Source organism: Lycium ferocissimum, chromosome 6 (genome assembly GCF_029784015.1).
Source record: "Lycium ferocissimum isolate CSIRO_LF1 chromosome 6, AGI_CSIRO_Lferr_CH_V1, whole genome shotgun sequence".
NCBI lineage: Eukaryota > Viridiplantae > Streptophyta > Magnoliopsida > Solanales > Solanaceae > Lycium > Lycium ferocissimum.
Genome location: NC_081347.1, coordinates 8,376,700 through 8,390,590, shown reverse-complemented (window position 1 = coordinate 8,390,590; position 13,891 = coordinate 8,376,700). Strand labels below are relative to the sequence as shown.

Here is a 13,891-nt window from a genome sequence, read left to right as displayed (position 1 = left end):
CCTAACAAAAGAAATTCAATTTACCACTAGAAATGACAATAGTGTTGGATATTTATTCTTTAGTTTTGCATAATTGATTTAGAGAGTAAAAATACATAACTTAAGTTTTTTTTTCTTTGTCATATAAGTAATACTTATTTTAGCATGACTTAGTATTTTCAGATTATGGTCATTTTCTTTTATTGCTTGTTAATTAGCAATATTTATTTTAACCGATTATATTAGCTTTTGTTGAATATTTTAATACAATGTCATCACTCTTCTCACATTTTGTGTTATTTTCTTAAGAAATACCTTAATTATATAAGATACTCTTACTAGGGCTAAAGAAATATTTGAAGTAAAAGTTATATGTTTTGTATCAAGATTATTCCGAAAAAAACCCGAAAAACCCGAGAAAACCGAACAACCCGAGAAAACCCGAGGTTGAAAAACCCGAATTTTATTGGTTTGGTTTGGTGTATAAATTTTAAAACCCGACGCAATTGGTTTGGTTTGGTGTTTAAAAAATCCGAACCAACCCGGTCCATGTACACCCCTACTTGGCATCATTCACGTGTGACAGTCCTATTAAAGGGAGGGTCAAATTAGAGGTTTGTTAAAAATAGAGGGACTGTTTATTTTCGGTGGAAAAGCGTTTTAAGAATAATAATATTCGACCAAGACCAATAATGAAAAATGGAATATGTTCTTTAGTTGTGGATATCTTGGGTGTCTTATAAAGAATATGTCCTCATTGATGATAGCCACCCAATTTATTTATTTTTGGCTGTTGAACCTTAATATATTTTTTTGTTAACTGTTCCTGTATGTTCTATTTGACTCGGCTTAAAATCATTCTTCTTTAGGATGGGGATGAGTCGAAAGGTACACCTGTCCTTATGGTTCATTATCTCACTGATTTAATTAAATATGCAGAAATAATTTCTAGGAAGTAACCACAATTTTATTTGGTGAAACATCCAATTTTAGTAGTTTTTTTCCTTAAATATAAACGACCATCTAATTTTTTTAATCAAAAGACGAGAGGCAAACTATGAGGAAGGACAAAATATAATTTGAACACAGAAATAACAATACCGTCCATTTGCTATAGTTGCCTAAGATATTAGTCTTAAATCAAAATTGCGAGGGATATTTTCTTCTAGTGAAGGATTCCAGCCTAACTAATTTTAGCGAAGAATAAAGCCCCATCTTAACTAAAAATTAACCAACGAAAAGAAAAAAAAAGAAAAATTAACAAGGCCCTCAATTTTTTTTTTTGTTCAGCAAAAAAAAAAAAAGGAGACCCTCATTGGAGCCCAAGACTTTTGTAACCCAAAAATAAATTTTTGGAACCAAAATAACCCATTAAAAAAAAAAGAACCTAAATAAGCTTTATGCACAGATTATGTGCGTAAAAGGACCAAAGTGTAGTTTTATGCTTTAAGTCCTTTTACGCACTGAATCTGTGCGTAAAAGAGGCAAATATATCAGGCCCGTCTTCTTCCCCACTGGTCCCACCGAATTCGGAAAAAAAAAATGAAAATCAACCATTAAAGGTCCCTTTCCGAGGTCCCACGCGATCAAAAACATCGTTTTCTTGTTGATTTCCAACCCAAAAGTGGTATATTGAAGTCCAGGAATAAGTTTCTTCGCAATAAAGCAGCGTATCATTCAATTCAAAAACTCAAAATCAAAGCTTCAATCTAGGTATTTCACTACGATTTTTCTATTACATTATTAACCTAAGCGTTACTATTTGGACAAAAAAAATACTTTTATGCACTTTTTTTGTGCGCAAAAGGGCTGTTTTCAGCCCGTTTTTAATTTTTTTTAATTTTTTTTCCTTCATTTGTTGGTAATTGTTTATTTATTAACCTAAGCATTACTATTGTGTGAATATGGACAAAAAAAAATTACGCACTTTTTTTGTGCGCAAAAGGGCTGTTTTCAGCCAGTTTTTTCATTTTTTTTAAATTTTTTTTTTATTTGTTTAGTTGTTGTTAATTTGTTAATTGTTTATTAGTTGCTTATTTAGTATTTGGTAATTGTTAGATTAGTTATTTCAATTGTTAGACTAGCTAATTATTTATTTAGTTTTTGTTAAGCCAATAGTTTATTTGTTAATAATTTGTTAATTATTTGATTAGTTAGTTTCTCGCTTTATTTAATAATTATATGCTAATTAATTTTTTATTATTTGATTAGTTAGTTAATTGTTTATTTATTAATTATATGCTAATTGTTTGCTAACTAATTGTTAATTTTTTGATTTGTTAATTATTAATCTTTATATCTTTAATTGTTAATTTATTTATTTGCTAATTAGAAATTGAAAATCCTTAGTTTAGGATTCAATCCTTTGTATAATTTCTCGGTAAAAGATTACATAACTAATACTACGTATTAGAGATTAATTAAAAAAATAATGATTAATTTAAAATGCGTAAAAAATATACCACTTTAATCCTTACTTCATGTATTAATGATTAATTTAAAATGCCTAAAATAGATAGGACACCACCATGGAGCCGTGACCCTTCGACAACAGAGATGTACTTTATCTACGGCATGAGCATAGGTCCCAGTATGTATGAGATGCACCGGTATCCTCTAGTAGAGTGGTCCGTACCCGTTTGGGGGAGTCAGCATGGGATATTCTAGAGGTTATTCCCCCACATCCCCGTGTCATAGATATACTACGTCGGGGCGGTATCTACCGGTGCATCGAGGTTGGTCGGCTTGTGCACGATAGGGCTCTAGTGATGGCTATGATTGAGCGCTGGCGACCGGAGACCCATACATTTCATCTCCGCACTGGCGAGGCTACCATCACCCTGCAGGATGTCGAGGTGATTTATGGTCTACAGATTGATGGACAGGCATTATATAGAGTGGAGCCTCCGTAGATGCTGCCGTATCGCCAGAAGATGGCTAGGCTCACTGGTTTCGAGCCTCTACAGAGGGATATGCGTAGACGGAGTCGGTTGTTGCGGTCCTCCCTCCATGCTCACTTGCGCCTCGTAGATCTGCAGCATTCGATTGGCGAGGCGACGCCTCAGGCTGATGTTGACCGACGTGCTCGCTTATATCTTCCCATCATATTCGGGGGCATCATGTTCCCGAACACGTCGGGTGCAGATATGAGCCTTAGGTATCTGCTCTTTATTGAGGACCTAGACCAGCTGGGATGTTATAGTTGGGGCGCCGCTGTCCTGGCTTACATGTACAGAGGATTTGATCGAGCCTCTATGGGCGAGAGGGTTGAGGTCGCTGCATTTAGCCCTCTTCTTCAGGTAATATATTTAAGTGTGTGTAGATAAAACACTAAATATATTTTTTCGAAACGACGACTGATAAATAATTTTTTAATGACTATGACAGATATGGGTGTGGACTAGGTTGAGACCTTTTCAGCCCATAGCTGCTCACCCTCCCGATGACTACGTTGCTGAGGATGTGCCATACGCGCGGAGATGGTCGCAAAGCCGTACCAGAGGTATGGAGACGCACCATGTCATTCTCCCGTTTAGGGATTAGTTAGATCGCATGACGGCGCCCGAGGTAAGTTTTTTTGATTTAACATTAGTTTGTTATTTTTGTTAGTCTTTTATTGTTAACTAGTTGAATTCCTTTATAGGCTTTCATATGGACGTCGTATGATCAGATTTTGGGTCAGCTGCCGGCGTTTTGTAGGGCTGGTGAGCACATGTGGACTGCACGGTGTCCATTGATCCATATGGATATCGTTGAGCATCACGCACCCGACCGCGTATTACGGCAGTTTGGGCATGTGCGGAACATACCCGCGGCTACACAATGGGAGCACTACCACTACACCAGGGACGAGCATTCGATCGACAGTGCGGCATGGCGGGCGCGTATGCACCAGAAGTCAATGTATGGAATGCGAGGATGACGACTCTAGTGGCGGTCGGACATGACACTCCGGTCCATGAGTACATGACGTGGTACATGCATATCACTCGCTCATTGATTGCTAACCCCTCGACGCCGCATCCTGATGGCCGAGGATATGCATCACTCTCAGGAGCGTATGAGGCGCTGGTAAGTTTATTCAATCGTCGTCTTATGATGTATTACTTTACGAATTTATTCAATTCTTAAAATTTGCAAATATATGCAGCTACGGATGACTCTGATGATACGCCATGAGATCATTCCCCTTACGGAGTCCACCGACCCCGGGATAGCGGCATATGCAGCACGGATAATTCATCTTACCGACACTAGTATGACACAAGCACAGGGGTGGCATCGTGTCGATGAGGATATACCAGAGGGTGTTCTTGAGGGTGGTAGGGCTGATAGAGGTGGGCGGGCTGATAGAGGTGGTCGGGCTGGCAGAGGTCTAGTAGATGAGCCTGACGATATAGCCCGTCAGGCTCCGTCGGCTTCATATACCCCTTCTTCTTCCAGGCCGTCGACTTCACAGAGACCTGGATATACGCCAGAGAAGTTCCCACATTATGATCCTTGGTCATCATTTCCACAGGTGCCAGTTGGTGATCTACATATGGGAGGCGGAGATGAGGACTTGGATATTATTTTCGATGACTACTTTATTTATTCTACAGTCGGGCCTACGGCACCATCTGTATCTCCGGCTCCGCGGGCCGCTCAGGATCCCTCTCACATGCCATCTCAGGAGCCCGTCGACACACAGGTTTGTTATTTTACAATAAAATAATGTATTAGTTAATTATTTTTATTAATCTAAACTAAATTATTTACATGTATTATAGGTTCATTCTTCTGCGCCTATGGACCCGTCTCCGCCTGTCCAGATTGACCCGTCTCCACCTCCAGCTACCGCTCTGGGTAGCGCTCAGGAGACCGTTGAGGAGCTAGCTAAGGAGCCCTCTGACCAGCTATCTCAGGAGGTCGTCGACACATAGGTTTGTTTTTTTACAAAGAAATAATTTGTTAAATAATTGTTTATATGTTATTTCATGTTTAGTTTTTATATGTTATTTCAGGTTCATTCTTCTGCTCCTATGGTCCAGTCTCCTCCGATTGAGTCATCTCCTGAGACATCTACTGAGGCTACTCAGGTGGAGACCGCCGCCGTCTCCCACAGGAAGCATATTTTCACCCAGGGCCTGAAGAAAGGATGATCATGGCATAGATCATCCTGTCATTAAGAGGAGGAGAGAGGATCCTGATGATAGTGAGGGTGGTGGGGTCGGCCTTAGGCGTTAGGAGATTGTGTATTTGTAAATAAAATGTACATTTTATGTTAATATTATATATATTTTTGGGTATTTTTTTTTTTTAATGATAATTAGTTATTTTAGTATTTATTGTCGATTATTAATAACTCATGCGATGATGTCCTAGATTAATTAAAACCCTATAAAATATGACAATTAAACCTATAGATAACAAGTTTCCAAACTTACTTCGGAGCACTTTACAACCCCTAAAACGACGATCCAAACATATATGTATACTTGATGTAATGAGACGACATTATTGTAGGCTAAAAAAAATATTAAGTTCTATATAAAATATTTATATTTCGACGTTTTGAAACATGACTAATCTTCAGTCAAAGTACCAAAAAAAACTTAAAGATAACAAGTTTCCAAACTTACTTCGGAGCACTTTACAACCCCTAAAACGACGATCATATGTATACCTGATATAATGAGCCGACATTATTGTACGCCGAAAAAGATATTAAGTTCTATATAAAATATTTATATTCCGGTGTTTTGAAATGTGACTAATTTTCGATCAAAGTATGGAAAAAAGCTTAATTTTGAGTTTGATTTCCAAAGAATAAAGGCTGGGGCGGGGGGCCCAACCTCTTTTACGCACAGATTCTGTGCGTAAAAGGACTTAAAGCGTAAAACTACACTTTGGTCCTTTTAAAGCCTATTTAGGTTTTTTTTTTTTTTTTTTTTTTAATGGGTTATTTTGGTTCCAAAAATTTATTTTTGGGTTACAAAAGTCTTGGGCTCCCCTCATTGGCAACGCAATTTGCGCTTGTTTCTCGCTAAATTTGTTTAGTGACGAATAATATTCATTTATGTTTTCAAAAAGAAAAAAGAAAAAAAGAACAATTCATTTAGCATAGGATTACTCTCTCGCTCGCTAATTAATTTGAGATTTTAGCGGTTAATGATCAGATGAAGAAAGGTGTGCAGTAGGGTGGGAGTATTCTAAATGTAACCTCTCGAATTGAAAGATAAGCAATAAAGTGATCATTGTTTAATTTGGCTCATAGCCAGTTTGGCAAACCGTTAAAATCAACTAATTTTGAAAAGTACATTTTATTAGAAGCGCTTTTGAAAAAGTAGCTGTTTTTGTTATTAGTTTGTGTTGAATCAATATTTTAAGAAGTAATTTTAAGTGTCAAATTACGAAAAAAGGAAGCTACTACTAAATTAATTTGTAAATGTAAATTTTTTGTTATAAGTTATTTTGTCCTAAAAAAAAAAAAAAAAAACACTTATTATTTGGTTAAGTTACTTTTTTCAACTTTTACTTAAAAGTTAAAAACAGCTTCTGTTATCAGTCAAAGACGCTTATTTCTTCATTAAAAACTTGGTCAAACACCTTCATTACCTGAAATAAAGTTCTTCTTTTTTTGTCGAAAAATAAGCACTTTTGATCTTTCAGAAACTTGATCAAACACATCTATTAGCCATCTTTTGCACACTAACAGATATTCAACTATGGTGTGTGTGCAAAAACACAAATACAAATAAAGTAACAAATGTAGATAGAGTTAAATATATATTTCAGAATCAACTCTTCAAACTCAGAACCGATAACAACTAAATTCTGTATCCGTTGTTACTTCAATAAAAGATATGCTAGCTCCTACTAGAATAAGGGGAAGAAGAAGTAGCTAGCTTGGTGGATGAGTGAGATATTTGGCAATGGCCACCATGTTTTTCACCTTCTTCTTCAATTGTTTCCAACTTCAATTCAAAGCTCAACTTCCTCTCTGTAGTCCTCCGGCAAATTGGGTGCACTTTTTCAGCTTTCTCCCCAGAAACACTACTACTCACTTGCTTTGACATTTTTATATGAGAATTTCTATTAGCAATTGAAGTGAATATTGTTGTTTCTCTTGTTGGGATGTTCTTCTTGTTGTTTAGAGAATTGATGAGTGAAAGCTACTTATAGGAAAATATTTTGGAATATGTACCTGTACTTGTGGAGATTGTATATATTTTTAATTAATTTGCTGCTGATTATTATTCTTCCATAATTGGTAAAAGATCTATATGTCTTTAGTGCCTTCCACTTTGCTTTTATTTCTTTTCCTTATCCAATTATAACAAATTATTTTACTTTAACAATTAACCAAAGTCAATTAGAGAATATATATATATATATATATATATATATATATATATATATATACACATGCAAATAGCTTTTACTCGAACCAGAGTGGCCTATCGGAAACAACCTCTCTACCTCGCAAGGTAGGGGTAAGGTCTACTTACACTCTGCCCTCCCCAGACCCCACTTATGAGATTACACTGGATATGTTGTTGTTGTTATTATATTTCTACAAATTGCAAAAACATGAATTAGAAACGCATTTGTCTTTAATTTTTTACTAAAAATCTCGTACTTATATAATAGAATTTTTAATAATATATCGCTAAACAAAATTAGCGACGGATTTTTGCTATTTCGTGACAAAAGTTATGCGTCATTGATTTTTTTTTTTTTCTGATTTCACTGGTGAGTCGTTAATAAAGTTGGCGTCTTGTATGTTATATATAGTTGCAAAGTTTGATCTAACTAGATATGCAGTCTTTCGTTTCTCTTAACCTATGCTTAATTAATTCATATTATGCAACCTAATAACAAGAGTAAATTTCTCAAAAGGTCACTCAATTTAATAAATTTATCTACAAAATTTAGTCTTTTAATTTTGTATCAATAAAGTCACTTAATTATTCTTTTGTTTCTCTAAAAGTCATTAACGCTGAAAAGTAAGATAAAACCACCGGAACATGGCTTTCATCCAAAAAGTTTTCTCATGTACTGATAGCCACTCGATTGGAGGACCACTATTTAAGAAAAGTGATTTTAGTACTCTTAGGAATAATGCTTGACTTCAGGTAATTATATGATGTAAAGAGAAAATATGATCTTAAAGAAATTAAAAAAGAAACTTGCATGTACACATGCAAGTCTTTTGGTTATTCGATTAGCTCTATCCACTAACTGAAAGAACAAGTTGAATGGTGCAGAATGATTGATCTAAGATTCTCTCAATCAATTATTGTCAAAGAATTTCAATTCCTTATCCTTTATGCTGACTACCGAATAAGTATAAACTCTGCGTACTATCACTTTGCGATTAAAATTATTAACATTTAAATATGATGAATTAAAATTTAGTATTTCAATTTTTTAGTACTTATTAATTCATTATATTTTAAATATTATGAGTTTTCTTAATATTAATAAAAAATTTAATCAATTTTCATATATAAATATATACTTTTATAGGAAATACTGAGGTCAAATAAATCATGTGTACTATGAGCTATATCCGTCCCTGCCCACTTTGGGATATCTTAAAAAAATTCTTCTGCTGTTTGGGGATGGAGAGGATAGGGTAGGCCGGTAGTGATATAGGGGAAGGGAATAATTTTGGTGATAATGAACCTTACATCACTAATTTTATAGAAATCCTAGAAAATGCAATATGTTTTAGATCGATCATCACTAACGTCATTATTGGTAGAAAAATAGAATTTAAAAAAAAAACGTTGAGACGTGAAATCAATTTTTTAAAAGAGATATATTAAATACGAGTAATCTTTTGGGATATAATAGCGTTACAGCATACTGCAAATTAACTTACCACTCCACATATAAAATCTGGATTTATGAAGTTGAAAGATGACTATTCAGAATAATCAGTTTATTTCATAAACATAAGCGGTTCAAAAAAATAAAATAAAAACCAATTTAAACAATTCAAATGGATTATATGGCCCATTGCAAAGGTATGAGACTTGAGTCCTACGTTGATATTGCAATATGTTGATCAGGGTTTATACAATGTTGGGTTCTCCATCTCATGAATAATTAGCTTTTGGGGTGTTGTTCTCCCAGGGTTACATCAATGATATCAGAGCACACATCACTCGTCGTGCCACGAATGGTAACGCCAAAATTGCAGTGTTCATTCGGGAATAAAGAATGTCTAGTGCACAACCAACCAGAGGTTTTGGGGCACCTGACTCGAAAAGGGCTACCTAACAGGGGCTACCTACTTGTGGTAGAGTGAAAGCAACCTGGTTTGGAACCGTCGAGGACGAGAGATGCGATAATTGTTTTGGTCATTATTGCAAGGTATGAGTCTTGAGTCCCACATCATTATTATAATGTGCTGATATGAGATTTATATAGTCTTGGGCTCTCCCACTTCAATAGCTAGTTCTTGAGGTGTGATTCTCATTGCGTTGTATCAGATTATGTTGCACAAACAAAGAATCTTTCTTGAAAATCTTAAAACTTATTTCTTACAGGATTATTAGCATTTTTGGTCCCTTAATTGTTTATAATTCTGATTTTAGTCATTATGGTATCTCACTAAGCATATTTGACTTTTAATTGATTGAAATGTGCACTTTTGATCTATTTGCTTGTGAATGCCCTCAAATTTACCATGAGTGTCAATTGTTTCACCATTTAATTACTCATGTTATGTTAGTTTAGTTTTTACAACACTTCATATTTGATAGTAATATAATTACAAAATGGTCCAAAAAAAAACATAATTTGGTACATAAAGAAACCAAAAACACATATTACAATAATTAAATATTAATATACTTAGGCAGATATCACAAGAACTAAATCAGAATTTACGAATAATTGAGTGACCAGAACTGTTATTACCTCTTTTTTAAATCTTTCAACAATTCCAAAACCTGATTCGTAACTCTTGAATTTTTTTAAAAGGTTGCGTCTGAAAATCTTTCAAAAGAAGTAATTTTCTTTTTGTAAAAATCAAATTTCGTAAAACTTAGTTTGAAAAAATCAGAATTAACAAACGCCTAAGTAACTCGAAAAGATTGAATTGATAAAGCAAAAGATAAATGTGAGGAAATATTCAAAAATAAACGTAAGGAGTATATATTTACACAAAATAATTTGACCCTATTAGGTCCTAGCCTATTTTTTATTTTTTTATTTTTTTATTTTTTTTTGTGAGGGGGATAAATTAAGATCCCTCTGGAGAGAGTAAAAACGAATAACCTAATGATAATTAAATCTTGTGCATGTAAGTTACAAGTTAACAACTTCACTAGTTAATAATTCATATATATTATTCATTTCTTATTCCCCTTTTCTTATATTCTTCAAATATGCTCATACATTATAATTGAACACCGACCTTATCTCTTCAAAACAGGCGATATCTAAGCCATGTTCTTGTTCTTGGTTTCTATTTATTTAAACTTTTGCAGCAAAAGGCGTTAATTCTTCTTAATATATTTCTTTCTTTTTACGGAAAAGGAAGTAGATCATTAAAGGGACACGTGTTTTTATTACAGTAAGTAGGCGATTATTAAACGAAATTGTATCTCGAGAATTAATTGAGTTAATGGGAAGATAACATAATGTCATATTAAACTAATCATGCTTATTGAAGATATGTTTAATAATTTGTTTCTTTATTTATTTATTTATTTATCTGCTTTTTTCAGAACTTCATACTCCACAAGGAAAGATTTCCTACCAGCAGCTGATTGTGAGAAGTCACTAGAAACTGAGTTGTGTAGTATAATAATACCCTTTTAATCTATTATAGTGAAGTGCTTTTTATATTTTCGTGATTGGTGCACTGAATCATGCATGACGCCTTGTGGATTATTTTTGGTTAAGGCTTCGACTTTTGTTACTTTATCATATTTATCTTGGTACCCTCTTAAAAAATACTTCACCCGTCTCAATTTATGTATCACTTTTCGCTTTTCGAGGATCAATTCGACCAAATTTTGAAGCTAAATTGAATTAGATTAACTCAATATTTTAAGATTAAAATTTATATATTTAAAAACTACATAAAAAGTACGACTTAAAGCAATTTGGTGAAAAAATACATCTTAAAATATTGGTCAAAGTTCATGCAGTTTGGATCTAGCAAAGCGAAAAGTACCACATAAATTGGGACAGAGGAAGTATTAAATATTAACCAAAATATAGTTTGATTAAATAATTTTAACTTCTTTTTCAGAAAAGAGACAATAAAAAATGTCCCTAACGTATTAAAATAGTTTAAATTTCTCTCCTTCACTATTGGACCATAATTATCCTTAACGTTAATTTTTGGGTTAAAGTGTCTTTCCTTCCAACTATTGGACTCCAACTGTCTTTCACTGTTAAAAATTGTTTCATTTTTAACGGAATTATGAGATGATATATGAGTCTTGAACTTAATAGATGGTACTGATTTATTAGTCCACATAGATATTAGACCCGATCCATCCAAATTTATTTGTTCGAAATTTTTGGGGGTGAATTTCTAGATATTAACCCTTGTTAAAGGATGAAGAACCTCAATGGAATCTAGACATGGAACAATTGGGCTTCATTTGCATCAACATCACCTATTTAATTAAAGGGAAAAGGGTCAAAAATATTCCTCTACTTTGTTTTAATGGCTAAAAATATCCCTTGTTATAATTTTGGGTCATTTATGCCCTTGCTGTTATGAAAGTTAATATACCCTTCATTTGATGGAATTGCCAAATTGATTCAAACAACCCGATTTCATTAACAAAAAATAACCCATGCCCTCTTTTATCCGCGCCGACCCGTCTCCTAAAATAACCCATTCTCCTTGTGAACCACGAAATCAATGAACTACCATGGAGAAGGAGCCGATGTTGTTGGTTTACATTGCCGGTGAAGATGGCGAGCGGCACCGTCTCCTCTGTTTTTTTGTTGCTAAATCATAGTCAAGAAATGTTTCCACCTTGAACAATTAAAATAGCTGAAAGAATCAGACTCAGAGTTGTGTCATACATGTTAACTACAAACATTTTCACAAAAGTGTTATTCACAACCTTTTGTGAATTCATGGTAGATTTTAATGGTGTTTTTTAAACTTAAAAAGCTTGTAATGTATCCTAGTGATAATGTCCAATTTGGGCCTAGGCCTGCACGACTTTAAAACGCGTCACTAGGAGGTAAAGCATGCTTACTTATACTGATGTGAGACTTTCCTCCTAAGCTCAAACACATACACACCCTCTTACGGGACTCGCCGTCCTCCCCCGATGGGCTTTGCCCCCACCGCATGGGATTGGCCTAGACTCAGCACTGAGGTTTGTCCCACTCTGGCCCACCACCACATGGGATTTGCCTAGATTCAAAGACTGAGGTTTGCCCCACCTACCAGGGATTTGCCTAAACTCAGTTGAACTCTGGCTCGCCATCGACAAGGCTGACACAGGAGTGGCTCTAATACCATCTGTAACAGCCCAACCCAGTAGTGATATTGTCCGCTTTGGGTCTAGGCCCGCACGGCTTTAAAACGCGTCACTAGGAGGTAAAGCATGCTTACTTATATATCCAAAGACCTCTCCTGTGTTATACCGATATGGGACTTTCCTCCTAAACTGATGTGTCAGTAGGATTTCTGAGAATAAACTCCGTTTAACAACTTAAATCTTCATAACGAGGAGATACATGGAAGAAGTCATTGGACTGCTCACTGCTACAAAACTATAATGTGTAATAATTTGTATTATTGTCAGATTTCTTCTAAAAATTGAAAATTTGTTAGTAGAAAATTAAGTCTTTCTTCAATTCTTTGTGGTCCAAATTGAAAAACAAAAACGAAAAATTAAAGAAAGTCAGAAACGTTTTACAGTAGATTGTATTGGGATAGAAGAAATTCAGTTTTAGAGAGTAGTGAAATTGGGACCACAAAACAGCAGAGTCACCTAATTAAATTTAATTACAACCTTTATAACAACTACAAATATACAATAACCGATGGGAGCTTTTTTTTTTTTTTTTTTTTTAAATCCAAGTTCCCAGCAGTTCTCTATATCTAGTCGTTTTTTTTTGGTATTTCTTCTCGTAATACAATACTATGTGAACAACTTGACTGAGAACAGATATCTATATATTTTGGTCCGAAGAATATATATACAGAAAAGTAACACTAGGTTTTTAGAGAAAAAAAAAATCTAGGTTTGACTCTCAAGAAAATAATGTTACGAATAGTGACTTAAAGTAGGATTTTGTGTAAATAGTTTTCCTTCCGTTCACTTTTACTTGTCGACAATGAACTTTATACTTCCTTTAAAAAATAATAAAGTGTGTACTTTATAATAATACTCATATTAGTTGATATATAATCTTAAATCTTGACAAATATTTGAAGAATGAGTAATTAATTTTAAGAGTAAAACATGAAGATTTTTTTTCTTAAGATGTTAAAATGAACAATTAAAAGTGAATGGAGGGAATTCGATCATTTGTCGGGGTATGAAGTTGTAGAGGTTCCGAAACTCTACTTCTTATCTGAAATTAATGTTACTCCTTCCGGTTATTTTTACTTGTCAACGATACCAAAAATAAAATTTCACTTTATTTGTCCACTTTAGCATATCAAGAGAAAGATAATTTTTTTTCTAATTTTACCTTAACATTAATTACTAAATCATTTCCCAAGTCTATATAATTGAGACAATCCACCAATTAATATGGATATTATGGTAACATATATACTTTACTTTGTTAATTTTTAAAGGGCGTACAAAGTCAAAAGTGGACAAGTAAAAATAAACAGATCGAGCGAGTATTTTGCCTCATTTTCACTGAGTAAAAATAAACAGATCGAGGGAGTATTTTGCCTCATTTTCACTTTTTCAGAACGGTG

At 34.2% G+C, this 13,891-nt stretch overlaps 1 protein-coding gene across 1 annotated transcript; it reads left to right on the top strand.

The window, feature by feature from the left end:
* The first annotated feature begins 1,406 nt into the window (after positions 1 to 1,406).
* LOC132061070 (uncharacterized) lies at positions 1,407 to 4,901 on the top strand. The gene is made up of 4 exons (XM_059453946.1): positions 1,407 to 3,278; positions 3,367 to 3,546; positions 3,623 to 4,669; positions 4,749 to 4,901. The coding sequence occupies exons 3-4, from the start codon at positions 4,124 to 4,126 to the stop codon at positions 4,899 to 4,901; spliced, it is 699 nt and encodes a 232-aa protein (XP_059309929.1). The 5' UTR covers positions 1,407 to 3,278; positions 3,367 to 3,546; positions 3,623 to 4,123.
* Positions 4,902 to 13,891: the final 8,990 nt, after the last annotated feature.

What these genes read in the sequence shown, in the direction of transcription:
- LOC132061070 (XM_059453946.1), top strand. Translation starts at nt 4,124, where the DNA reads ATGCAGCTACGGATGACTCTGATGATACGCCATGAGATCATTCCCCTT. An exon ending in AGGAGCCCGTCGACACACAG is followed by an intron (nt 4,670 to 4,748) that starts GTTTGTTATTTT and finishes CATGTATTATAG; the next exon opens with GTTCATTCTTCTGCGCCTAT.